The sequence below is a fragment of the Sturnira hondurensis genome, unplaced genomic scaffold (genome assembly GCF_014824575.4).
Source record: "Sturnira hondurensis isolate 20B ecotype Veracruz unplaced genomic scaffold, ASM1482457v3 Scaffold0004136, whole genome shotgun sequence".
In the NCBI taxonomy this organism is placed as follows: Eukaryota; Metazoa; Chordata; class Mammalia; order Chiroptera; family Phyllostomidae; genus Sturnira; species Sturnira hondurensis.
In genome coordinates this window covers 34,784,947-34,811,270 of record NW_028076767.1, presented here as the reverse complement: position 1 = coordinate 34,811,270, position 26,324 = coordinate 34,784,947, and the positions used below count along the sequence as shown (strand labels likewise).

At 38.2% G+C, this 26,324-nt stretch overlaps 1 protein-coding gene across 4 annotated transcripts in view; it reads right to left on the bottom strand.

Moving 5' to 3' along the window:
- Window positions 1-2,689: 2,689 nt before the first annotated feature.
- Window positions 2,690-26,324, bottom strand: part of PDE1A (phosphodiesterase 1A) — a 437,635-nt gene continuing 414,000 nt past the window's right edge. For 2 of the 4 annotated variants that reach the window (XM_037044337.1, XM_037044339.1), the window contains 2 exons: window positions 7,956-8,071; window positions 5,105-5,452 (listed from right to left, as the gene is read on the bottom strand). In XM_037044337.1, the coding sequence (XP_036900232.1) occupies window positions 7,998-8,071 (74 nt within the window). In that variant the 3' untranslated portion in view covers window positions 5,105-5,452; window positions 7,956-7,997. Of the gene's footprint in view, window positions 4,780-5,104; window positions 5,453-7,955; window positions 8,072-24,407; window positions 24,745-26,324 lie in introns of those variants that run through there. The other 2 variants (XM_037044338.1, XM_037044340.1) reach the window with 2 other exon arrangements.

Genomic DNA, 26,324 nt, shown 5'->3' with positions numbered 1-26,324 from the left:
GGGATGGCTGACAGGTGTGCTAGAGACACTGACTTCCCCGGTTCTTTGGTGGTCTGGACCAAACCTGTCACGTGGACTGTTGATGAGTGCAACCCTCCTCAGCCTCGGCTGAGAATGGCTTTTACATTTTTAAAGGATTGTCAAAGAAGAAAAGGAAGAAGAGAAGCAGGAAGAAGAAAAGTATGCGGAATAAGGAGGAGGAGGAAGAAAAAAAAAGAAAGTGGAGGAAGGGGGACAGTGTGGAATGTAGTCTTCGAAGCCTAAAATACTCACCATCTGATCCTTTCCAGAAACCCTTTGCTGACCTCTGGTGGAAATAAGGTGAAACTGATTTTGAGAAGAGCAATAGGCCCTTAGGACGGATTAAGGACATTTAATGTAATAACGGTGTGCAGAAAATAAAAAGTAAAAGGAGCTGGAAGCCGCGAAGCCAAATAATGAACACAAGTGAAATGGTAAAGGTCTAAACAATGCCATAGTAAGGTTCTCAACGACTGAAGAAATCACCCTACTATGACCAGTTTAGAAACTCTCGGGATTCCGTTTGCTCCAGTATTGAGAGAGTAGTGCAATTTTGAGAGCGTAGAAGCCTCCTATTTAGTGTGGAAAAAAACAACCTCATTGTTCAAGGAATAATGGGTGTTTGGAATTACCTCCATACTATTTAATTATTGTCTATGTACATAATATGCAAGTAATATGCACATAAGCGCCCCAGTTGTCTTTGACACCAGTTCCAGTTTAGTAGGTCTGGTTGCACCTGAGATTCTTCATTTGTAAGAAGTTCACAGGTGGGGACCACACTTTGAGTAGCTAGACTGAGCTCCAGTGGTTGTTTGAAAAGCAAAGTTTTGAGCTCACATAGTAAGTATGAGAAATAATTACTCCAGTCACGAACATGTGCTGTAGTATATGATGGAATGGGTCACCAAAGTACCCCTCCCCTGCTGTTGGTCACTGGAAATTCTGCCCTCTTGGGTGGGTGGCTTTTAGGAACAAGTGCCTGAATGTGGAATAAAGTGTAGATGGATTACATCTACACTTTATTTATTTCCTGTAAAAGGCAGGAAAGAAAATAGTGGATATGGGAGGTGGGGAAGATAAGGCAGACCCTCCCACAGTGGCCAGAGGCTGTCTAGTCTAATGGTTTGGGGAGTCACACTCCCTTAGACTTCAACTCCAGGCTCCTCCACTTACTAAATGATCTTACACAGATCATTTTATTTTTTTTTGCCATGGTTCCTCCTTCACAGATGGGGAGGTCAATTCCTCAGAGTGGTTGTAGGGAGGGGGAAAAAGTCAGAAAATAAGGTGAGGTAGTAGTGAGACTATAAGAAACTATAACAAACAGTAAATAATTGTAACCTTTAATTATGAGATAAAAATGTATCAGCTTGAGACACAGAGGAAGCTCTCCAAACATCACAAGTATTAAACAAGTGACCCGGAAAGTTGTTAATGTTACTAAAGGATAAATAACCTTAACTAAGTCTTTAAATACACATGTTGGTCCACACAGAGGAGTTGTGTGTTAAGTATTTGGGATTCCCTCCAAGAAATGACCTGTAGGTAATGAGGGACATCATTAGGAGTTCGCTTTGACTCTGCCACACACACTGTCTTTGCTGTTTAAGGCTTGAGCTCCATAATGGATCAGCACTGCCACATTTAGAAAAGCAATTAGACAGACAACAGAAGGTGTCAGTAACTTTCAAAGGAAACTTGCGTTTTACATCTAAATCATATTTCTAAGTTAAAAGAGGGCCTTTGAAAACTTTTTGATGGTAGGTGGACATTAACCATGGAATAACATTTCAAGTAATATGTGACATGTCTCTGATGACAAGCTATCTTTAGCACCTTGGAGACAAAGCCTGAGAGGGCACCCAAGTTGTTCCAATTACTCTTAGTTCAATTAATTAAAACTCCCTAGGTCTTGACATGCTTTGCTTCTTTATTATTGTCTGGTGTTTCCTTGTTTGCCTCAGCCTCCACGAGCTTTCCTTTCCACTGCGCCTCTGCCCCACCCCACAGAGCTGCAGCGGGAAGAAAAACAGGCCCTTGGTGCCAGAGACCTGGGGCCAAACCCGGCAAGGCCTCCACCACTCGGCACCTGCATGACCTTAGATGAGGCTCTTCCTCTGCAGTGGGTTTCCTTACCCATATCGATGCCCACTTGGGTGGATTATTGAGGATTAGAGATAATGTTTGTTACGTGTTTACAATGAGGCTATACATAGAAAATAAGAAATAAATGTGGGTTTTTGTTACTTATTATTGAAGTGTCACCTCACGGGACACCTATTCTAAGAAGTATTCCCGAAAGCCCTGAAGATGTAAACAATTCGACGCCCTTTACTACCCACAGGTGTGCTGTGTTTGCCTCTGGTTACTCTCATGGGTGGCATTTTGGTTATTTGGTGTGTGAATGACATTCTCTATAGGTATGGAATCTCGAGACAAAAGATTTCGGTTTCCAGATTCCTACGTGCACCATGCATCCAGTCAGGAGCTAGCTTGCAAATAAATAATAGGGGCAATAATGAATATTCAATGAATATTTCCTTAATACAGTAAAAACCACTTTCTGACAGGAATCGCATCAATTTTTAAGTTGGCGTACTTCTGTTTTTTCCTGATCTCTCCAACTTTTCAATGCCCCACCAAAATGAATTACACGAGACACCAAATGTTTCACAATATTTTCCCTCAAGTACGATTTATTTAAGTCATGTATAATTAGAAATACAGAGAATTACAGCAGAATAAAAAACACAGGAATTGTATAGCTTGTCTTGTTAAAAATTAAATAAAAGAGGTACTGGTTAAATGAAGAGGCACATGACAATGGTAGGTATGTGCTGGGTAGCTGGGGACAAAACTGCCAAGCAGGATATTGGAAGCGCAGTGGCCTAACTCATCAGTCTCCATCTGGGATGATTCAGCGCTGTCCTTCGAGGGAGGGACGGGTGTTTGTCACCCTGCACTGACTCCCCTAATTAGCACTAGGCAGTAGCTGTCGCAGAGGGAGAGAATAAGGAAGAAGGAAGTGAAAAGGACAGAAGTAGGGGTGGGAGGAAAAGAAGGGAACAGGGAGGAAGGGCGGGAGTTCAGAAAAAGAGAAAGTGCGTCTGCAGGATGAGGACTCTCCTGTACTGTGGACCTGTTTTCTCCAGTCCTCTGGAAGTTCAGTCAGTCCTCTAAGTCAGGTAACCTGGAAAAGTAGGTTAAGCCCTCAGAGAGAAATCGGTAAATTCATTGCATTCCTCTATTGTTTGAGTAACAAAGTCTATGGACCTTAAAGTATTAATAGGAACAAAATGGACATGCTTCCTACGACCAGGGCAAAGGCGTGTTTCAATGTACTTCTCCCTCCAGAGGTTCTCTAGCTTTACTGAAAGACAGCTGGCTCAAATAGGAACAAAAGTAACCAGACTTTCCAGAGTCAGATTCTATTTTAAATGCAGAATGTTTTCTAACTGGAAAATAGCTACTTAAGAAAAGGCAATTAAAGCTGTAGTTACAGTTTCTCCATAAATAGAAATAAAAAGACCCTTTTTAAAGGACAAAACGTCACCAGGATGTACATATATAAATTTCCCCCAACACATCATTATAGATCAGTCTCTACTGCTTACATTTAAAATATTAATTGCATTATAATGTCTATGATACAATTCAATTATATAGCTGTTTTCTACACAAGATTCTGGTGAAACAAAAGCGAAGAATCTTATTCACAGAACATTTAAAAGCTCTTTATACACACTTTATGCACAAATATATCTTAAATTAGAATGATGCATACCTAATATGCATATTGAATATGGCTTACACGTTAAAAGAGATCTAAGTTGTGAGTTATAAAGTCCCCACTCTTTAGACTTAAAAGCTTCTGGTTGTACCCATTTCTAAAATATTGCTTAGCATCGTGGAACCCAGAAAAGCAGCGGGTGCAACAGAACTGTTTAGGACGGACACACCCTTCTTCCCTTTAATCGAGGGCCACTCTTGATTTTTTCCCATCCACTTTCTGCCCTTCACAAAAACAAAGCCACCTAGTCTCCCAGTCAGTGAAGTGTTTATACAGTGAAAAGTTACACCACCTAGCTGTGCTTAACTCTGCTTGTCAGCTAATAACAAATAAAGGTAGATAGTTCTTCAGGGTCGGAGCAAAGGAAAGGCTCTGCGCATGCTCAGGCAAACACGACAGGGAGCAGAGTCTCCAGGGGCGGTGGTTTGTGCAGTGGAATGTAAAGTCACATCGAATAATGTTATCTGTACAGAAAGGTGTGGGCTTCCATTCCCAGATGTTTTTGAGTATGCACCCTATATACACAAGCACACGCACACACTCCTTGTCACGTATCCCTTGGCCTGTTATATATTCTATTACATCCTCATGGGATCAGCACCCCAGGAGGCAAATTCCATTCCCAGTTTGTGTGTCTGCCTCCAACAACCGATGGAGGTTCCTGTCATCTTGGATTGCAGGTCATGTGTGACTTCCGTGGTGATGGAGCCCACGTAGGTGATTCATTGGTGCATCGACGCCACATGGATGGGTGTAGGCTGGTCTACTCGTTCCCAGGACGGGTTTCGCTGTGGGTTCCAGCTCCAGAGTTATGATGCCGTGTTCATCAATCAGGCCACAGAGCCAAGACTATGATGCTCCAGTGTCATTACAGAACTTCAACCACAGCTTCTGAGCTGTCCTGTCTCATTTGTTCCCATGTATTTAAAAGAGCAAGGATGATCTAAATGGCCTGTTCCTCAGATCTGTAAAAAATATTTTCCTTAATTTTGTTTTTGCTTTCCTTTTACTTAAGACTGTAAAAATTGTAGTTATAGCATCATGTGTAAAATAGTGGGAGAAAGTGAATTTTAAAAACACTTTATTGCCCTGGCTGGCATAGCTCAGTGGATTGAGTGCATGCCTGTGAAGCAAGGGATCAAGGTTTGATTCCCAGTCGGGGCACATGCCTGGGTTGCAGGCCAGTTCCCAGCAGGAGATGCATGAGAGGCAACCGCACCTTGATATTTCTCTCCCTCTCTCCTTCCCTTCCCCTCTAAAGATAAATAAATAAAATCTTTTTAAAAACACTTTATCTTCTGCACACACACTGCAGACTCACCTATGCTAAAACTGGGTTCAAAATAATGGCAATTTAAATCTGTCCCACTTTTGTCTTAAAAAATGTCTCCGGATCAACTGAAGAAGGCCAAATTGTGGAGGAAAAATGATGGCAGAAGCACTAGCTAAAAACTCTGATGGCAAGTTTGAGTGTATTTATTTGGCCAGAGTTCCTAGCACAGAATTTTATGTTCTTCCTATTAATTCCTTACATAGAAGTCCATAAAAACAGCCTGATCCCAGTGTGTGTTGAGAGAGAATAATATAGTTCTGCAGGAAGTTGAGGAATTAGGATGTTTTAGTACTGTTTTCATTATCCTGAAATGAAATGCAAATGAATATGAAAATCATGTTTTAGTCATAAACAGACAACAATTACTGTGTTGCGATTTCCCACTGGACTTTGTATACCTTGTGGAAATAAGTGTTTTGTCGGTCTATAATAGATATCCATTCTACATCAGTTGGAATTACTCTTTCCATTTCTTCTCTTCATGTGCATGCATGTGTGTGTGCGTGTGTGTTGATCTCAGTAAAAGTTTTGACCTTTTGGATCAGAAGTCACACACTTAAATAGCTATACAGTACTGGAAGGTGGTGGGACTGAGTTAAGTGGGCCTGTGTACGTGTAAAACAATCACCATCATTGTAACGAAGTAAGGATGTTCAAAAAATATTCCAAATCTTGGTGAAAGTCAAACGACACAAACATACAGGCTAAATGCAACCCACAAACCATCGGTTTTTAACTTCTTCTTGGAACTACACTCAATACCAAAGAGCCTGCAGGCAAATATGACCTTCAAACATATTTTGTTTGATCTATATTATGCTTCAAAAAACTTTGAACCAACATTAAAAATGTGAAGATTTTACCACCAAAAATCTCTTAACCTCTAGGGACAGCTGGAAACCCTGAACCTTCACTCATCCATGGTGAGGCTCTGCCGGAACTAAAGGGTGGCTGGCAGCAGCTCACAGGATGGGCGGGCAGTGCCCGCTGTCCTTGAGGCTGACCAGGCCTTTGTCCCTCCAGGCGCTGCTGCCACTCCTGTTACTTTCTGATCTCTCCCACGGCCGTCATTTAAGAGAACTTCCTGTTTCTGGATGGTATGTGACTTTCACCTAGTTGATTCCTGGAAGATCGTGCACTGCAGGCAGGCCTTCTCAAATGGAGAAGGAAGTGGATGAACTGAGTAGGTCCTGATGAAAAAAATTGTCTAATGGTCCTCTATCTACTAGGGTTTGAATACTGTTGTTTAGTATGAGTGGGTCTCAAACTTTTCCAGCTTTGGGGGTTTTTCAGTTTAAAAAAGAGAGAGAGATTTCATTACCTGCCATCTGAATCTCATCAAAATTTTACTGACAAGATGCCAGAATCTCGCAGTTAAATTTTTTTGGCCTTAGACATTTTCATAGTCATCATCTTTACAAATGTGCTGGTAGCCTGTGATTCCTACACACAGTTTTAAAAAAATGTTCTTAAATATTCCAGCTTGATATTATAAATACATAGAAAATGCTGGTCTTTCTTTTGAAGCCATATGGTGTACCCTGGCTCAGAGGCATTGGATAGGAAAGAATATTGTTTAATTTTGTTTAACTCAGTCGTCTTATGATACTTACTTGACAACAAAACCTTTTGTACTTAAACATCTATAAATACTCCACTGGATTAGTTTTCCCTAAAATAGGCTTTGAGGATTCTAGTGTACATTGTCAGGACCAAGCACACTTCTGGAAACAGGTATGAGCTCTAAAGGTAGTAATTTATAGTTTAGATGAAGGGAAAGAAAAGAAATTGGTATAGCTAATATAATATATAAAAATGGTTAAATCTAGAGATGGGTTTTAGTTGCTGTAGCTATTTGGTGGCTTGATTTCCACCCAAGCTTCATATGTAAAATGGGATTCACAATCACTACCCCTGGAAGGGCTGAGTGAGATAATACACGAGAGGTGTTCACCACAGCGCTAAGACTTGAAAGTTGATATTAGTGAAACTATTATTATCAATACATCTTATAATCAAGTCGAGAATACTGAGCAATGAGTCATCTTAAAAACTAATCACCTTTTAACTCTTTCATATCTAAAGCAACATTTGGGGAGCTAATGGTAACACCCCAGACTCGGTGTGGCTCCCTCTGCACCTTCTCTTCTCCCACCGTCACCCCAGCAGCAGGACACATCATGACATTGGGCTGTGTTCCTCACTTTTTAAGGAGACACTAAGACATCCCCACCACAAATACACATCCCTCCCTGTTAACTTCCTGCACCTCCTCTGAAGGCCCTGTACAGTGGTGCTCAACTTCAGTGCACAGAAACGCAATATCAACAAATGGGGTAATTAAAAAGTCATATTTCTAAGGCATCACTCCCAGAGTTAACAATTTGGTAGGTCAAGGGTGAGCCCTAGAAACTGAATTTTTAAAAGAGAACCATGGAGGCACATGCCCACAAATTTTAGTAAATATTGATGTTTTCTTCAAAATATGTAGTTGTTTTATTATAATCATCTGCTGTAAACTTCATATTTGCTATAGGAAAAGAAGTCAGAATTAAACCTCCCCATTGACTATAGCTTATGATTTTTGAAGAACTAAGATGTCTCAGTAAGTATGATTCTTATTTATAAGCAAATTAAGAACCTTTTGAAAAGGCAAATATTTAAGATTATGCAGAAGATAGAAAACTGAGGCTTTTTTAAAAAAACAATCTGGGCGGATATTTAAATAAGATAACTTTGTCTCTAGTGATATTTCATAAGCCTTTCATTTCAGAAATTACACTTTACATCTAAAAAAATAATAATTACCTCTCTTGGTTAACATGACAGAAGCCTTATGGTGTTTCAGACCTATACATGTGTATCAGCACGGTTTTCTTCAGCATTTACTTGACCTTCTGTGTTCTTACGAAGATCAGGTTCACCTGGAAAATAAGCAAACACAAACAAAGTATAGGCCTGTGAAAAAAAACAAGTAAGGTCAGGAAACTGAAGCAATTGGGAAAATGTTGGAGACTATTTCACAATGGGTTTTTGTGGCGCGTTTCTCCAAAGATAGCAAACACTTTCTTTTCAGCGTGTGAATTTAGAGAGTATAAAAAAATCATTTTCCGGCCAATGTACGACTTTGTGAAGTTGCAATTTAATCTGGGAATACAGAAATGAAACAGATGAGACATGTTTAAACATCTATCAAGTCAAATGTAAAATTATGCGTGTTTTTCCTGAATATGTTTAATTGAAACAAATTCTTTTAAACAAACCCTCTAATGATCAATGCCTTTTATCGCACCTTGCTTCACTGCTGTGAACTTCAAACAAATGATTGTAAGAGAACAGTAATGTCGAAATATGCTAATCTGCCAAAACAAACTAATGGAATTACACTCACTTGGCTTTCATATAAGCCTTAAAGAAGAAAAAGTAAAACAACATTTGCATGGAAAATGTTCCTACATTTTTAGGGAAGTTGCAGAGAATCTATCAAAAATGGAAATATCAAGTGAAATGTACAGTTAAAAAAATCTTATTACATGAGAAAGTAAACAAAAGTCACAGACATTAATTTTTGAGTCAATTACTCAAACTACCTTGATATTTCAGGAAATCGTCATATATAACGAAATGCCCTTTCTGTCTGAAGTATAATTGAAACCATATTAGCAAACTTTGCACCAATTAACTTGGAGATAATTTCTTCAGATATAAGACTGCATTCTCTCAGTTGCAACACATTTTCTATTGAGGTTATAAAATTAGTGAACACACAGAACTTATGAGGTATTATCACAAAGCAAATTTATTTTATTTCTCACTTGATGTTTAAAGTACATTCAATGGGAAAAACTTATCTTTTGTACAAGAACCAGATTTCAGGTAGTATCATGTCTTTTCTGATCATTCTTAGGTTAAAAAAATCACGTGATCACATCAAGTTGACGAAGTTTCAACTTAGACATTAGCAGGTCCCATCACATATCATACACATCGACCTACAACAAAGGAAAACATACTCTCCAATACTGGGTGTGTTGCAGAGCCCAGAAACAGTGTCGGAACAGGGGCCTGGTGGATGTTGCTCTCATTTTTTCCTCCCTCCCCGAAATTGGCTACCTTGGCCTCCTGAGCTGGAGAAAGGAAAGCAGAGGGCTAAGAGGAGCCCTGTGATAGCTTGACCAGTACCATTATCAGGTGTTTATAGCTTGATAATGAGTCCTCTGTGAGCACATTCAGGGACTTTTTGCCAAGGAAAATGCCTAGAGACTTTCACCACCTAGGTATGGGCACATGAAACTATGGCTCCTTGGCAATGTTCACAGCCTCTGGAAATTTGTTGGTGCCTTTCCAGCTTCTGTCTGCTGAGGCACCATCCCCCTTTCAAACATGGGTGGAGCATGTTTGGTTCACAGGAAACCCTGGTGAGGCAAGAGTTTCATTTCTCGAGGAAAGGCTGAAGTCTACATTGGTTCATCTGTCACCATCGAATCCTTTATATTTCTCATCTAAGAATTAGACCTATTCCCAGAACTCTGTTAACTTCAAGTTCCTCAATGGTTCTGGTGATGTTTTCTTCCCTTGATTTGAGATGAAGAGAGACGTATTTCCCAATACCAGAGGGCTGATTAAAGAAATCTGTCTGCCCTGGCTAGTGTAGCTCAGTTGGTTGGAGTGTCATCCCATGGGCTGAAAGGTCACGGGTTTGGTCCCTTGTCAGAGTGTGTGAGAGAGCCAACTAATTGATGTTTCTCTTCCATATATATATATATGTTCCTGTTTCTCCCCTCTCCCACCTGTCTTTCTCCCTTCCCTTTTCTAAGCATGTCCTCTGGTCAGGGTTAAAAAGGAAGGAGGGAAGGAAGGAAGGAAGGAAGGAAGGAAGGAAGGAAGGAAGGAAGGAAGGAAGGAAGGAAAAGGAAAGAAAAGGAAAGGAAAGGAAAGGAAAGAAATCTGTCTCACAAATCCTTTTTCAACTGTCAGCAGCCTGACCCCTTCACTTGAGTTGGGTGAGGGCTACAGCATGCTCTAATCATGTTAAGTCAGTCTGTTTGGACATTTATTATCTAAGAGTCTTGGCTTAAACTTCTGCTTTAATATCCTGTTACTTATAACTAAATTAGAAAAAACAAAAGAGACTAGAGGGAACAGGACAGAGTGGAATGAATATACTGAATTAAAGGAAAGGAATGTAAGTAATTAGTTGTATGACTCTCAGAAATGTTCAGAGACCCTTTTACAATGGACAAAGGACACTGAGGTCCTTATAGCTAGTGGGTAAAGAACTTACCAGTAACAAAAGTGGGCAAAGAACAGAATCATCAAATGGTACCAATTCTATAATTACAAAAATAAATACCAAAAGAATATACAGATTACATCCATGAGCAATTCGTATACACATCATTAGAAAAGCAGCAATTAAGAACTATGACCAACTTAAGACAAGAATTTTGCTACACGGAAAACCAAGTGATTTCCTTGAAAAACTGTAAAAATTCCAGATGTTTTCTAGTGCACATATACAACATTGCCAAGCAACTGCACGGCAGACAGATTGCCTAGGAAAATGCTAGGGTCCACTGCAAATTCAAATCATATTACTTTTACTAAATAACTCTTTAGTTGTAGAATCCTTTTCAATTAACTTGGATAGTACTACTCGGAAGTAACCACTAGTCTTTCATAAAAAAGAGAGTTGTATCACTTTGACCCATCACTCTGCCAGAGAAGAAATGATTTTCTTTATTCGATCCATTATAGGTCATCGTGGCTCAAGAGTGACCTCTGTAAAAGGCCTTCAGAAACACCCATACTTTCCCAGCCTCCAAGTGTTTCTGAATCACGAGCCCCTCTTTTTATTTGGTGAAACTATGACCTTCCCAAAACAAAATTTATAAACAAATAAAATGAAATACATAGGATTACAAAGTATTCCACTTACATTACAATATAATTATCAACATATTTAAGTTATCCTAATGGTGCAATATAGTAGTATATGTGCTTCTTTATTAATGCATTAAATCACAAGGTCTAGCTGCAGGCTTCTCATCTCTGTAATTTTAAAGTTATAACAATATCCAGTAATATCTCAAGGTATCTTTTTATTTACTTATTTATTTATTTATTTATCTTTAGAGGGGAAGGAGAGAGGGAGAGAAACATCAATGTATGGTTGCCTTTTGTGCGTCCCCTGCTGGGAGTTGGCCTGCAGGGAACTGGACTACAACCCAGGCATGTGCCCTGACTGGGAATTGAACCGCGATCCTCTGGTTCGCAGGCCCTTGCTCAATCCACTGAGCTATACCAGCCAGGGCTTCAAGGTATCTTCATGAATGTTATGAAAATGTCTATGATTTCTATTGGTGACATATACTACAAACATTACTCTGTGTATTGTAGCCTATAAATAAAGGAAATTCTAAATTTCAGTTAAAGGTTAGCAAATAATTACTCTCCAAGTACACAGACCTCAACTGTATAACTATGGGTTAAATTTTTTGATAGAACCTAATTGTACAGGTAAGAAACAGGATCAGATTAACGAAGTGATTTCCTCCAGAACGGACCAAAACTAGGTAACCTGAAGTCAAAACTACTGGGGTTTAACTTCCTGCTATTTCAAGAAGAGAAATAAAGTGACCTTGGGGTTTCTTTTCACTGGATGTATTTGAAAACTCACACACATAGGAAGCCACTCCTTGGGAACGAATGCAACGAGCACGTTCAGAACAAGTGCACAGAAGGCGGTTTGACAGCCGGAAAAGAGGTAGTGAAAGTAAGAAACCTCCGGCAATTCTGTTCATCTCAAAGAGCTTTTACCTGGTCATCTAATCCTGCTTTGAATATTAAAACCTGAAAAGCTATACGCTGTAAGATGATGGAAATGTTGCTTCATAAACAGCTTCTGAATTCAGCAGAGGATAAGGAACATACAGTTGTCAGAGGAGGAACAGACATACGAAAACAAAGAGAAATCCCGTAAATTTACCCAGTCTAAGCTCCTAGCCTGCAATGTAAGCTATTATTATATTAGAATCATAGGATGTTAGTTTAGTAGATGATATAAATAATACTTCCAAGGAATAATATAAGGTGCACTATCAAGTGGATGTTAGAGATTCTAGTCATCTTGTTACGGTTTTGCTGGACTATTTTTTTAAAGATTTTATTTATTTATCTTTAGAGGGGAAGGGAGGGAGAGAGGGAGAGAAATATCAATGTGTGGTTGCCTCTCATGCGTCCCGTGCTGGGAACTGGCCTGCAAGCCAGGCACGTGCCCTGACTGGGAATCAAATTGCAGTTGTTTGGTTCTCAGGCCCGCGCTCAATCCACTGACCTACACTAGCCAGGGCTACTGGACTATTTTTAGAAAAGTAATCCTTTAGGATAAATTATTATACAATTTAAAATGTAAAAATAACAACCCATACTTTGTGAGTGACTGACTGCTAGGTGGTGAGCACTACTTTAAAGGCTTCCCTCACCTCAACTCCCTGAAGCCTCACAGCAAACCTAGGAGGCAGGTCTAACAGCTGTGGAAAGTGAGGTGCAGGTCCAGTCGTCTGCCCGAAGTTTCAAGGCTATCAAGTGGCTGATCCCTCTGACCAAGTGCGACCAGAATCTTAACCTCTAGTTCTACCATTTCTCAAACTGCACTCATCTGCTCGCTACTTTCACCATTCATCAGTGGAGAGAGCAGGTTGTTGTGTTTGCATCTGAAGAAAATGAGAGAAGAGTCAGGAAAGTGTGCCTCCTTTGATTTTGGTCATTTTCCCATGGAGATTAAACACACTTAGAATGTTAATCAAGCTTTCTCATCATAATTTTCAATGAATTAGCACCTACTACAAGAGATGGATTCAACGAATACTGTTGGTATGCATAACACATTTTTAGTGGTCTTCAGATTTTTTGTGAGATCCTATAAATATCTTTTCACCAATTTTTAGAATGAGTTGAATAAAGGCTACTAAATACCCAAACATACTATTTTCCCCCATTTAATTTAGCTCTAAGTCATCAAATTTTAGAGGGCTAATTTGGTAACTGTATTGATGGAGTCCCAATAATCAACCAAAGTAGAAATCAATCTCACATATCCAGGAATACTTTAACTCAGATGAGAGACTGGTGTTCTTACAACACTTTTTCTATGTTATTTTTTCCTCTGTGTGCATTTTCCTATCTAACCAAGGCTGTTTATGATGAGCTATTTGAAGGGTTGTATGGAGAGAGTTAGTTGCATCTACTTGCAGTTTTTGATAGTAGGAGTGAAATAAATCCTCTTGCATATAATTTCAAGTTGCTCCTATTGAAGAAAACTTAATAATTGTAAGCTCATGCTTTAAAATAAAAGCAATTTAAGCAATTAGTTACAAAACACATTATTGATCTACAACAGCCAACCAGGATTGTGGGAGTGGTGCATTCTCTATAAAGATTTGTATAACAGGATTATTCTCATGCTGGGGATGAACTTATTTAAAACAAATTGTGGGTGCCCTATTATCTCTTCATCAAACTAACATCAAAACGATTATCTTATTATTGTTGAACTGACTTCATTTCATTAGATTTGTATTTCTTACTAGTGTCTCCAGGTTTTCTTTAAGTAAAGAACTTGATCAGCGTATTTTATATAAGCCTAACCCAAGACGAGATGATGTGGGAACAAAGGACCCTTCTGAATGAATCACATTCTGAATGAAAGCAGAGTGATCAATCAAGATTTTTGAGTGTGTCCTTGTATGGGTTCTCTTTTGACTTCCATAAATGCTTCTGGGTGAAAATTAAAGTTAGTGCAAAGCTTCTAAGATCACTCACTACCAATTGTCTTGCTGAAGAATGGACTTAGGTCATATTTTGAAGATTATATGAAAATAAAGTTTGAGCATCTGATTTGTGAGGGTTTCCATGATAAAACTTATATACAAACTCCCACCTGAAGAGATCTTTTAGATCATTTTTCTTTTACCCTACATTTCACATTTTTTTGGAGAGTAAGAAAACATGAAAATTAAATATTTATAATAAAATCAAAGACTTCAGCTATAAATCTTTTTGCAGGATTTCTATAGTTAACAAGGAAAAATGATCTTAGCTAAAACATGAATAACAGTCCTAGAAGAAGTAAACTCAGGACAAAAGAGCAGTTTCAACCACATAAAAAGTCTAAATCCAGGCATATTTTAATGGATAAAAACAAAGTAGTAGCAACTCTTTGGGGAAAGAAATTGCGATGAGCCAAGTTTGCTGGATTAACTAAAATATCTTGTTTCAAGAACATTTTCTTTTCCTAAAGGATTCTATGCCAAGAAAAAAAAATAAAAGCAGGTATCTTACGTGGTAGAATTCTAAACAAAAAAGTATGTAATAACAGTTGTTCACTTTTAGCTCTACAAATTGGGCAACTGTATGAACTATTCAAAATAAGACAATTTCATTCCTTTACATTCATGTGGAAAAATGGATGGACTTGAGAAATATTTGAGAGAACCTCTACAGGATGTCATGATGGATTGATTACAAATGGAAAGGTTATAAAAGAGTCAACATCAATTCACTATATAACAACTCACTCCATTGATGGAATTTATCAATTATAAGTTTTTGTCATTAGTTAAGCATAATCTCATGTCAAAATTGGTATAAGCAAGTAGTGTTTTTCCATAATATACACATTCAAGGAAGCCTTCTATAAGCTCTCCATGTAGCTTAGAAGCACACATGTGAACCAACAAGAATAAGAATTATTGCAGTAAACACTAAATTCTAAACACTTTCTTTGCATGTATTGAAACATTTAATCTTCACAAAAGCTCTTGAGATAGACACTTGTTTTCATGATCCTTGCTTTACAAATGAGCAAACTGAGGCAGAGAGAGTAAGAGACCTGCTCAAGGTTACAGAGCTAGTAAGTGATGAAACCAGGATTGAACATGATAGTCTAGTTCCAGAGTTGTAGATCCTAACTCAGCACCATGCAGGGTATAATTTAGTACCTGCGGTGCTTTTGCCTTTTCTTATTATGAGTACATGACTTATCTTTGAAATTAAATCTGTTAGTAAGTGATAGCCTTTCCCCTCCTTCCGAGGCAGAGCCAGAGGATAAGAATAAATATGTATATTTGTGAAAATACATTATTCAATATCGGACATCGGCCAGCCTCAGCTAATGAATTACTGGGGTGCTCCTACTAGACGTATAATTAGCCTTTAAGTCAAGTGTCAGAGGATCACAGTAAAAAAGGTATTGAAGAGTAATGCAAACAATAGGCTTTCCAGAAGGAAAATGACTGGGTCACCTTAACTGAATTACATATTGAACAAGTAATTCACAAATCTCACTTCCTCCCCCAAAACCAGCATATTAAGCCATTTTCCACTGCTTTTCCCTCCTTCTAAACAAACATTCTATCAATGATATCTCTCTCTTACAATTTTACGAATCATTATTTTTTCTGAACCATTTTTAAATGGCAGAGAACTATTATAGTATTTGTTCAGAAGGATACATGGTAGAATATAAATGATTAGTTAAGGTTATGACAGTCACACTACCTTCTTGATGTTTTAGAAAATGGACAGCTAGTGTGAAAATAGATGGATAAGCTTTGTCGCAGAAATGGTTATCTGTTCAAAAAACATTTACTGACATTCACATTGTCTTAGTAAAGAGAACTGCTAAGAATGCCATTTTAGCAAACATTTGAAAGCATAGGATGCTGACGTAGCCATCAGCTCAATCTACTCTTGTTGGGCCAGGCGGGCCAAGGAATCTTTAGTTATTATGAATGTGGTTCGTACTCCAACTGAGCAACCTGTAAAAGTGGGTCCCCCTTTTCTCACAGGGCCAGGTAGATTTCCAGCAAGTGGATTGAAATCTCCACGTCTTTTGGACAAATTAGAGTTGTCACCATGCGTGGGATTTTACTTATGGATGTTTACTAACGAGGAAAACTAACACTTCTGAGAACAGGTTTTTTCTTCTGGAAAAAAAGTGTTACTTACTTTAACACCATCTAGAGAAAATGCTGTGAAGCAGTTGCGAAAAAATAAATTTTACATAGCATTTATAATTAGCTATGCTGGTAAGAAGGATTATGGTAAAATTATAAAATAAATATAGTTAATATATGTATGTTTAATGTTTAATATTTTTACTTTTGCTTCTGAAACCCTTTGTGATTAAAGTCTTCATCAATAATGATCTTGAAATAATTCTTGTGGTTTTTTTTACTCTTTTTTATTGTTGACACTATTACAAATATTCTCTATTTCCCCTCCTCTGTGTCCATCTCCACCCAGCCCCACCCCTGGCCTTCACCACACTGTTCTCTGTGTATATGGGCTATTCATACATGTTTATGTCCACAGCAGTTTCAGTTCTTTTCTCTTCTAGCAATTGCTCTTAAAACCATCCTCCTTGAGTGTAAGCTGGACTTAATGACTTACTTCTAATAAACAGATTATAGTACAAGTGATGGTGTTTGACTTCAGAGACTAGGCCATAAAAGGCATTACAGCTTTTTCCCTTAGTACAGAGAATCTCAAACAAGATGGATGCAAAGAGGCCCACTCCAAGACACACCATAATTAAAATGACAAATGTTAAAGATAAGGAGGGAATCTTAAAGACAGCAAGAGGAAAGAAGTTAGTTACTACAGAGAAGTTCCTATAGCGCTCTTAGCTGATTTCTCAAAAGAAGGGATTTTGAGGCTAGAAGGGATTGACAAGAAATATTGAAAGTCATGAAAACTGGGGATCTACAGCCAAGATTGCTCTATCCAGAGAAGCTACCATTTAGAATCAAAGGTCAAATAATGAACTTCCCAGACAAGAAAAAAAAAACAACTAAAGGTGTTCATCATCACCAAATCCGAATTATACAAAATGTTAAAGGTACTTATTTAAGAAAAAGAAGATGATCAAAACTATGAACAATAAAATGGCAATAAATACATATCTATCAACAATTCAATCTAAAAAATGAACTAAGCAAACCAGAGAACAGAAAGAGAATCATGGATATGGAAAGTGCTTTGATGGTTGCCAGATGGGAGGAGGGTTGGGGAGAATGAGTGAAGAGGTTAATTCTTGTTTTTCTAATTCAACTTATTTTTTTCTTCACTTGATTTGTTGCCTAAAAACCATTCAAGATAATAATCTGGACATCTAGGGAGCTCAATTCTAGCTGATTTTGTCTAGAGTAGGTACTACTCTAGAGCTGATTTTGTCTAGAATAGACAAATATCCTGAGAAAGTATAAAGAAAATCATTATTCTTCTCTTGTTTGTATGTGTCCCGCAAGTTATAATCATGCCCAATATAACCCTCCTTTTTTAATTTAATGTAACTATAATAAGTAATTTCTTCCCTGGCTGGCGTGGCTCAGTGGATTGAGTGCTGGCCTGTGAACCAAAGGGTCACCAGTTCGATTCCCAGTCAGGGCATATGCCTGGGTTGTAGGCCAGTCCCCAGTTGGGGGCGTGTGAGAGGCAGCCGATTTATGTATCTCTTGCATATTAATGTTTCTCTCCCTCTCTTTCTTTATCCCTCCCTTCCCTTCTAACAATAAATAAAATCTTTTTAAAATAAGTAATTTCTATAACCCATAGGCATTTCATCATTATTATATTGTGTAGGAAGACAATTTTGGGTAAGGATCTCAGACACTCTCAGGAGTGCTTGAAGAACTACAGTTGTCATTTTAGGCCAATTGTCAGGCTTTTGTTTTGTTAAGTGGGCTAATCTGAGCCAGTGGGCTAAATTGTTTTGAGCAACTGAAAGTATTCTAGAGGTGAAGTGGGAAAGAGAGGAAGAGAGATCTTGAGTTAAGAGGAAGGGAAGACTAGGAGCTTTGGAGAAAGAACAAAGGTAGGCGTTAACAAATGAAGAGATATCGACGTTTTCTTCTGCAGTGTAATGTTAAGACAATGATGTTTCCAATGCCCTTTGCACTGGGCTAGTTATTAGGAGAGTGTGACAATATTTTGAGCCTCGTGTGAGCAGTGTAGAGGACATAATAAACTCCGATTACAAATTCCAGTTACAGTTGCCAGAGGTGAGTAGCACCTGAAAGACAAAACCTTTTCAGAGTGCTATTCCCTACCTAATGCCCCAAACGTTTAGTCTTACTCTGCCCCCATCACCTCTGTCCACAGTGCAATGTCCCATCCACCACTGTCTTCCCCATTACCACCTTCCCTACTCCCCAGCTCTCCAATGTCACACCTTTACCTCATAGTTTCCAGAGGCCACAAATCTCCTGTAAACTCTTGCAAGTGTTTCTGGTCTTACAGAGTAAAATTAGAACAATGGGCAAGGTTTGGAGTGTCAGAAACATAGCAAGGACAGACATTGAGCGAAAGGCGGGTTTGGGGAAATAAACCTTACATTTAGTTTTCCCATTAGCCATTTAACAGTCGTTTCTTTTCTTAAATATTTTGGCTGATAAAGAAAAATATTGTACAACATAGTGGGTAATACCATTTCACTTGTATGGACTCACAGCTAAAATCAGATTTCCATAGCACAGAATCAATTCTCCTCTACTTGACACTGACCGAGCTTTTACCTGGCCCTGACCAGGAGTCACCGAAGATCTAAAGCTAAACATCAGTGAGTTCTAGTCTCAGAAAATGCCACAGGTGTTTGTTTTGCACATAGGAGGCCTCTGTACATAGTTTTGAAATAACCTCAGTAATTTTCAACCTTTTGTCAGCATCCATAGTTAACATGCGTAACACACTCCAATCGAATATTTCATTACACTCAGGCACTGAGTGGAGGGATGGTACAGATCTCCGAAGGGGAATGTCAGAATCTACCACACGTGTGAAATTAGAAATATGTCCCAAATCTCCTCTCCAATCCCACTTCTATTTCAACGCTGATTTTTGATAGATCCCTGTTTAAAGCATTTTAACCCGTTTTGAGAAAGCAAGGCATAATGTACAAGTACTTGTTAAGTATTCCCACTGTAATATAAATAAGTTATCAATGCTTATTCTTAGAAAAAGCATTTTAATGAAGGCTTGGAAAATAGGTAATATTTTAATGACTGGATAGAAGAGGGGACCCCACGAATTACATTCTATGAGGCGATAAGAACAGGATAAAGGTAGGAAGAAAATTCACTGACTTTCCCAAAAGTAGAAGGCAAACATTTCAGGGTAGAAATGTGTGACCCAAGACAGACATCTAAGGAATATCATCAACAATATACACCTGTTGTTTCCTGTGTGCAGCCTGCCTGGGCGGCACGGGCGCAGATTCGCATCTGTGCTTCACCATTTGTTGAAATTTCCTGCCCTCCCGCTCCAGGTCTTGCTGCATTCATCTAAATGCACAAGTGTTCTATTTTGACCTGCCTCTGGGAACTACAGATAAACCATGTTGAACTTTTCAAAAATAAAGTAGTGTGGATGATGTTAATATGTTGCCAGGGTTGGAAACTATTGAGTTTGTCTTTACAATAAATGAATGAGCAAATGAATAAATAACATGGAAATACACACTCACAATTCACATTATTTAAGCTCTTCTAAGATTAAGTGACTTTGGTGAATATCACCTCTTAGGACTCTAGAATTCTGACCTTCCAAATGTTCCATTCTATCAAATGCACACTCCTGTTCTACTGTACTGATAACATAATGTAGAATGTTAGCTGAAGAGATTAAAATACAAAGAATGCAATAAATGTATAATATATAATCTAATTGACTGATAATTTCAAACATTATTTTGCAATTACTATAAATATTTAAATAGTTAACAATGTTTTGAACCATGACAGGAAAGAGAGCAAGCCCTAGTGTTTCTCTCTGAAAGCCTCGGTTTTTCTCTGATAACTCATCCCTTCTGAAATCTAAAACGTGCACAAATATTTTCTCAAAATGATCTTAGAATTCATAGTCCTGGTAGTTTAGGAGTCATAACATAAAATGCACTGTGTTTTATGTGAAGAATTTTGATTGATTAAAAAGCTAATGGGATGGTACAATTATAATATTTTATAAACAAATATTTATAAATATAACCTTTTAAAGTAATTCAATGCAAAGTAACATGGACACATTTTTATTCTTTTCAAAAGGTGACTTTTTATTTTCTGTAATCAATAGATGTAGAAGAATGAGGAGAACTTTTAGGGACTAACAGAGATTGCTGGCCAGTTAGAGAAGGAATGTGCCAGAACTTCTACAGGGATCTGTGAAATAAAAGTACAGAGAAATAGCACAACGATGCAGGTCTTTGAAGTAAAACTACTGCTATATAACAGGTTTGCGAGTGGTGTTTAGGCTAACGATTGTATTTATTGTTCCTAAGCAGTTTGTCTATCAGACCTCAAGGCGATTTTTAAATTTTCACTTATGAAAGGTAAGTGCCCTCGGAGTCAGAGTCTGGGAACAGAGACTCAAGCCTTCCAGTCTCAGCCTTGTTTCCTGATGACTCCTGGGCTTCCCCCCAAAGAAGGAGAGGAGGATGAAGTAGCATTCAGATGGGATCATAGTTCATTGCTCCAATGGCAACTTTTTCACACCCTGTGAAACCACCAGGAAGAATCCGTTTGATTCCCTTTGTGGAACTTTTCAAAAGGGACAAAAGAAGCTATGGGAGGCAAATGCGGGAAGCATGAGAAAGTGGTTTCTTGTAATTATTCCTAAAGCTCCCTTGTAACAGCGGGAATCCATAACTCCCCCCACTATTCTTTGGACCTTGTTTCTGTAGAAGCTGACTTTAGCATGCAGCTTATAGATAAACAGCATGTTAGTGTAAGAATTCTGGGAACTAACTTCAAAAGATACAGACTCTGACCTTCAGTCATTCCAGCTCCACGAGACTTACTGACTTGCAACCATGGAGCCAGGATGACATGAGTCCAGAATGACGAAAACCAGGATAATAAACACCGGGATGATGCACACCAGACCACTGCTTGACCAGTTTCAAGGTTCTTCTCAGAATGGACAGTGCTCGTCTGCATGTTAGAGAACTTTGCAACCTCCTCCCTTGATCTCTTTGTGCTGTTCTCCTCTCCCTCCTTACAAAATCTACCTCCACTGAGAGGGGGAGCTGGGCTTTGGGACCAGAGTGCCCCCATCCTCTCAGATAGCCAGCACCTGAGTAAACCCGTTTCCTTCTCCCCAGCACCTGTCTCACAAGTCTGGCTTTCACTGCAGCACGCAGCCAGACCTGCATTCAGCTAAAACTAAGTTAGAAACTGGGTGGAAATAAGAGCAAATCAGTTATTTATACTCTGCTATAGTGCTCAATTTTTAAACTAGCTTTTATGATCCTGTTAGTACTTCCTAGGAAAAATAGCTTAAGTAACTGAATTAATGTACTTAACATGCCTCAGGATTACCTGAGACTTTGGCCCAAAACAGAGAATGTTGCCTTATTTTTTAAGTCAGATTTTCCTGTAATAAAAAATCTTTCTGAGCCCTGGCTGGTGTGGCTCAGTAGACTGTGTGCCATCCTGTGAACCAAAGGGTCACTGGTTCTATTCCCAGTCAGGGCACATGCCTGGATGCCTGGATTGCAGGCCAGGTCCTCAGTAGAGGGTGCATGAGAGGCAACCACACATTGATGTTTCTCTCCCTCTCTTTCTCCCTCCCTTCCCTTCTCTCTAAAAGCAAATAACATCTTTTAACAAGTGTTTCTGTTTCAGTATACCTCTGAAACATTCTCAAAAACTCACAATCACACTAAAAAACTCAAAGAATTTAAAATTATAAATTAATTTGCCTCACATCATTCAGATAGTTTTTAATCATTCAAATTAAAAGAAAAATTAAGCTCTAGTATTTTTCTTTAAAGTGGTGAAAAACAATAAATGCTAATATAGTGATATTGTTTTAAAGTTAAATAAACAACCATATTATTTTTAATTTCCCTTCTGAAAGAACTACAAAAGCTGTTTGCCTTGTTGGTGATTTGAAACTGAGAGCTCTCCACTAGTCTGGTTTTGCTCCCACTGCTCGTTCCCGTGGCCCACACCCAGGTGTTGTTTACAGAAGTACCAGAAACAAAAGCATATGCTCCAAATCATTAGATTTAAAAGTCATGTCTGTGTTGGGAACAAAGTTTCTCGGAAAATACTCAGTCAAACTCTATCTTCCCACCCGCGACTCCAAAAGGTATATAGGTTTCTCCTCCACTGGACATGGACTGAGGTTTTCTCCAAGAGGCAATAAAGGTAAGGGGGGAACTCAGATTGCTGGTGAGAGCAGTTTAACTTCGTACTGTTCCAGTGGTGGTCTTGTTTTTTTACAACCTATGGAACCCAAAGAAAGACAGAGAGAAAAGAATTGGAAGATACAAAAAAGCTAAATACTTATAGCCTCGGACACTTATAGACTGGGGTTTGCCAGTTCTGTCACATTTTGAGTGTGAAAATGACTGAACCCAGGTCCAGCTGCCTGCTGCAGTGATAGCCAAACTCATGAGACAAGTCCTGGGGAGAAGGAAAGTGGTTTATTCAAGTGCCGATCCCCTGAGAAGATGGGGACTCTCATTCCAAAGCTCTTCTTCACATCTCAGTGCTGGCAGAGGTTTTTATAAGGAAGGGGAAGGGAAGCAGAACAAAGAGAGCAAGGGAGGGGGTTGAAAAGTTCTGTGTGTGCAGACCAGCACGGTCCATTCGGATAAGACCAGTGATGGCCCAGTTTTCATCACGCTGGTTTGTCATCCTAGATTCACGTCCCCCTGACTTATATCGTCCTGGCTCCACGGTGGAAGGTCAGCAAATCTCCCCGAGCTGGGATGACCAAAGGTCTGAGTCTGTGCCGTTTGAAGTTATTTCCTAGGATTCTTATACAAACATGTTGTTCATCCACAAAGCTGCATGTTAGTCAGAGTCAGCACTCACAGGAAAAATGTCGAAAGAATGGTGGAGTGGGTTATACAGTTCCCCACTGTTACAATTCCTCCCTGTTACATGAAATGTGAAAGATTTTGGAAATAACTCAGGGATTCAGAAGTAGAAGAGACCTTTATCATTTTCTCTAATCTGGAATTCAGAGAGGGGGCAGAATTTAAAAATTTCAACCCATTTTATGAGGTTAGCGTAACCTCAATACCAAAACAAGACAAGGTCAGTATGAGAAACAAAAATGATAAGTTAATTGCATGCGTAAATATATATTTTTTAAAGCTAGCAAAAGTAATTTTGAAAAGTTAGCGCATCATGATTAACTTGGATTTGAGGAATACAAGGTGTTTGACATTAGAAAATCTATTAATATAATTCACTATATGAACCAATTAAAAAGAAAAATCATAAATTATCTTAAAAACTAAAAAGACACTTGATCAAACTAAATGTTTCATCTAAAATATATTTTCTAAAATTATTTATTGATGGGAATATAGTTAACCTCATGAAGAAAAAATCAAAGAAACTGAGAAATATTCCACTTAGGGCTGAAATGCTAAGCACCTCCCCTTTAAATTCAGAAACAAGCTGAATTTACCACTTCCATTTCAGAGTGTTCTGGGTAAACTTGCTAGTTAAATGGTCTTAGGGAAAACAGTTATCAAAGTTACTCATTTGGGAATGAAAATACAACTTTCATTATTTGCAGAAAATCACTATTCAAAAACAAGTGCATTTCTATACACCAATGGGAAATAGCCATTCACAAAAACAACAAAGAATATAAAATACTGAAGGAAAATGCAACAGAATATATTCAAAATGTAAATATTAAGTGATTATATATAATATAGTACAGGGTGGGGCAAATGTAGATTTATAGTTGTTGGTATAAAAATAATTCAATAACTAGTAAATAATAATACAAAAATAAACTGTTTCATGTACTCATGACTGTATACTTACAGTCATGAGTATATGACTGTATATATACTCAGTATACATAAAGTCATATATATACTTTTGGCCCACCCTGTACATGCTTACTATAATGGCTCACACATAGTAAAACTAATAAGAATTTTTATCATTATTATTTTTATTATTATTAAGAAAAAACTTTCTGAGAAACATAAAAAAGACCTATGAATGATAGAGTATATATGAGTAGAAAGATAATCTCATAAAGATGGCAATTCTTTCCAAATTGATATCAAAGTAATTCTAATTAAAATCCTAATTTTTTTATTGGAGTGACATTGGTTCATAGGGTTAGAGAGGATCCAGGAGCCCAGTTCTGTGACACATGATCTGTATGTTGCACTGTGCGCCCACCACCCAAAGTCACATCATCTTCCTACGAACCAATGTCACCCCAATACATTTAATTTCAAAAAATACTAATTTTTTGAGTGGCACATATGAGCCACATAAGGGAAAATCAGGTCTCAAAAGGTTCAAATGCATGATATCATACTGAATATACTCTGTGACTCTAAGGCAATCATGGGGGAAATAAGTTACAAAAGGAAACTAGGAAACACTTGTGTGTTTGAAAATTTTAATGCCTGCTCTCAAGTGTCAAGTTTGCTCTAAGCTAGCTCTAGGTTTCCCTCTGCTTCTAAGCAGCTGGGATTCGTGCACAGTGCGAATCTGGTGACATCTCAGTTCCCACGTTGCCTCCTTTTCTCAGTTTTTAATCTTCTTTGAGCCTAGAATTTTAGGATTTGAATTAGTATCAAATAAATCATAAAATTACTCAGTACAGCAAGAGACATATTGCTTTCCATTCCAGGCTGACCACCCTGGCCCCTACCCCTGGACTCCATTCTGGGACATACCTAGTTTTCTTGACTGTACACGATTTCTCCAGTTGTTAATTAGGAATCTATCACCTATTCACTACCATTATAGGCGGATGTGATTTTATTTTTTTCTTACTTCCTTGGGTGCCTTGCTCTTAAAGCTGCACCATGTATCAGAGATGACTGGAGATTGCACAAGGATTTGTGGTACTGTCTGCTCCTTCTACTAAGGTAGATATTATTTATAGTCCGTTTTTTGAGGCTAAGAAAAGTTACATGACTTGCCTGAAACTTTATAGGTAGAAATAGGAAGGTGACTCTTCTCACCATTTCCCTCCACCTGCCTCACCAGAAAGGTACACACACACATATATTCTTTTAAAAAGGTTTTTTAAAATTTATTTGAGGGAGAGAGAAAGACTTGTTGTTCCACTTATTTATGCATTCATCGGTTGATTCCTATACGTGCCCTGACTAGGGATCAAATCTGCAACCTTGGTGTATCAGGACGACACTCCCACTAACTGAGCCACCTGGTCAGGGCCACACATGCCTCTTTAAAATTTCCTATCTGCTCTGGGCAAAGTCGTAAGATGCTGAGGAATACTGAGTAGATTATGAAAGCGTTTTCTTTAAATAAACAAGATTTAACCAAAATAGTAACCATGTGGGATGGAGAAAAGCATTTTTTATTATTTGAAATGGCCTCATGTCACAATGGAATGTGTTTATATACCACATTCTTAGATGGATGTTTCCAGATCCTTAGATGGATGTTTCCAGATCCTTGAATGAAATTACTCTTTTAAAAACTCTGTTGTTGTTGTTAAGATCCATAACCCAGAAGCTTCGTTCATTGGAGCCTAAGCAGCCACTGCTACCACTGCTCCAGGATCAGAGGATGTTTTTTAGATTTGCTGAAATGCTGCTTCAGGGCTAATGTGATGATAACCAATCATTCTGGATTCTGTCCAGAGCCTCAGAATTTAATCAATATTGCAAAGCTCTAAGCATCATATAACTTGCTTATTCTCATCTCAAAGCAATTATCATAAAATTTCACCTTTACTGCATTTAAGACTAAGTATATATACATATTTGCATGTAGCAGATCCCATTTTTCATTTTTATTATACAATATTCTATTCATACAAATGGATTATATGTACATATATAAAACATATATTAGGTAAAGCCATTTGTGTGTCTAGCGCCCAACCTAAGAAATAAAATACTCCTAATTTCTAAATAAATCCTCAACTTCCCCCTAGATTCTGAATATTTCCCCCCTCATACTTTAGTTTTATCCTGTATATTATAAAACCTACTATTGTTTAGATTACACATTTTTAAAATGTTCTAGAAATGGCATCTTGCTATATTTCAGCAGTTTGCATATTTTGTTCAGCATTGTTTGTGTCTTTTATCTTTGCTGATGCTCACAGCTGAAGTTCATGTACCCTAACGGTAGTACGCTCTTCCATAAT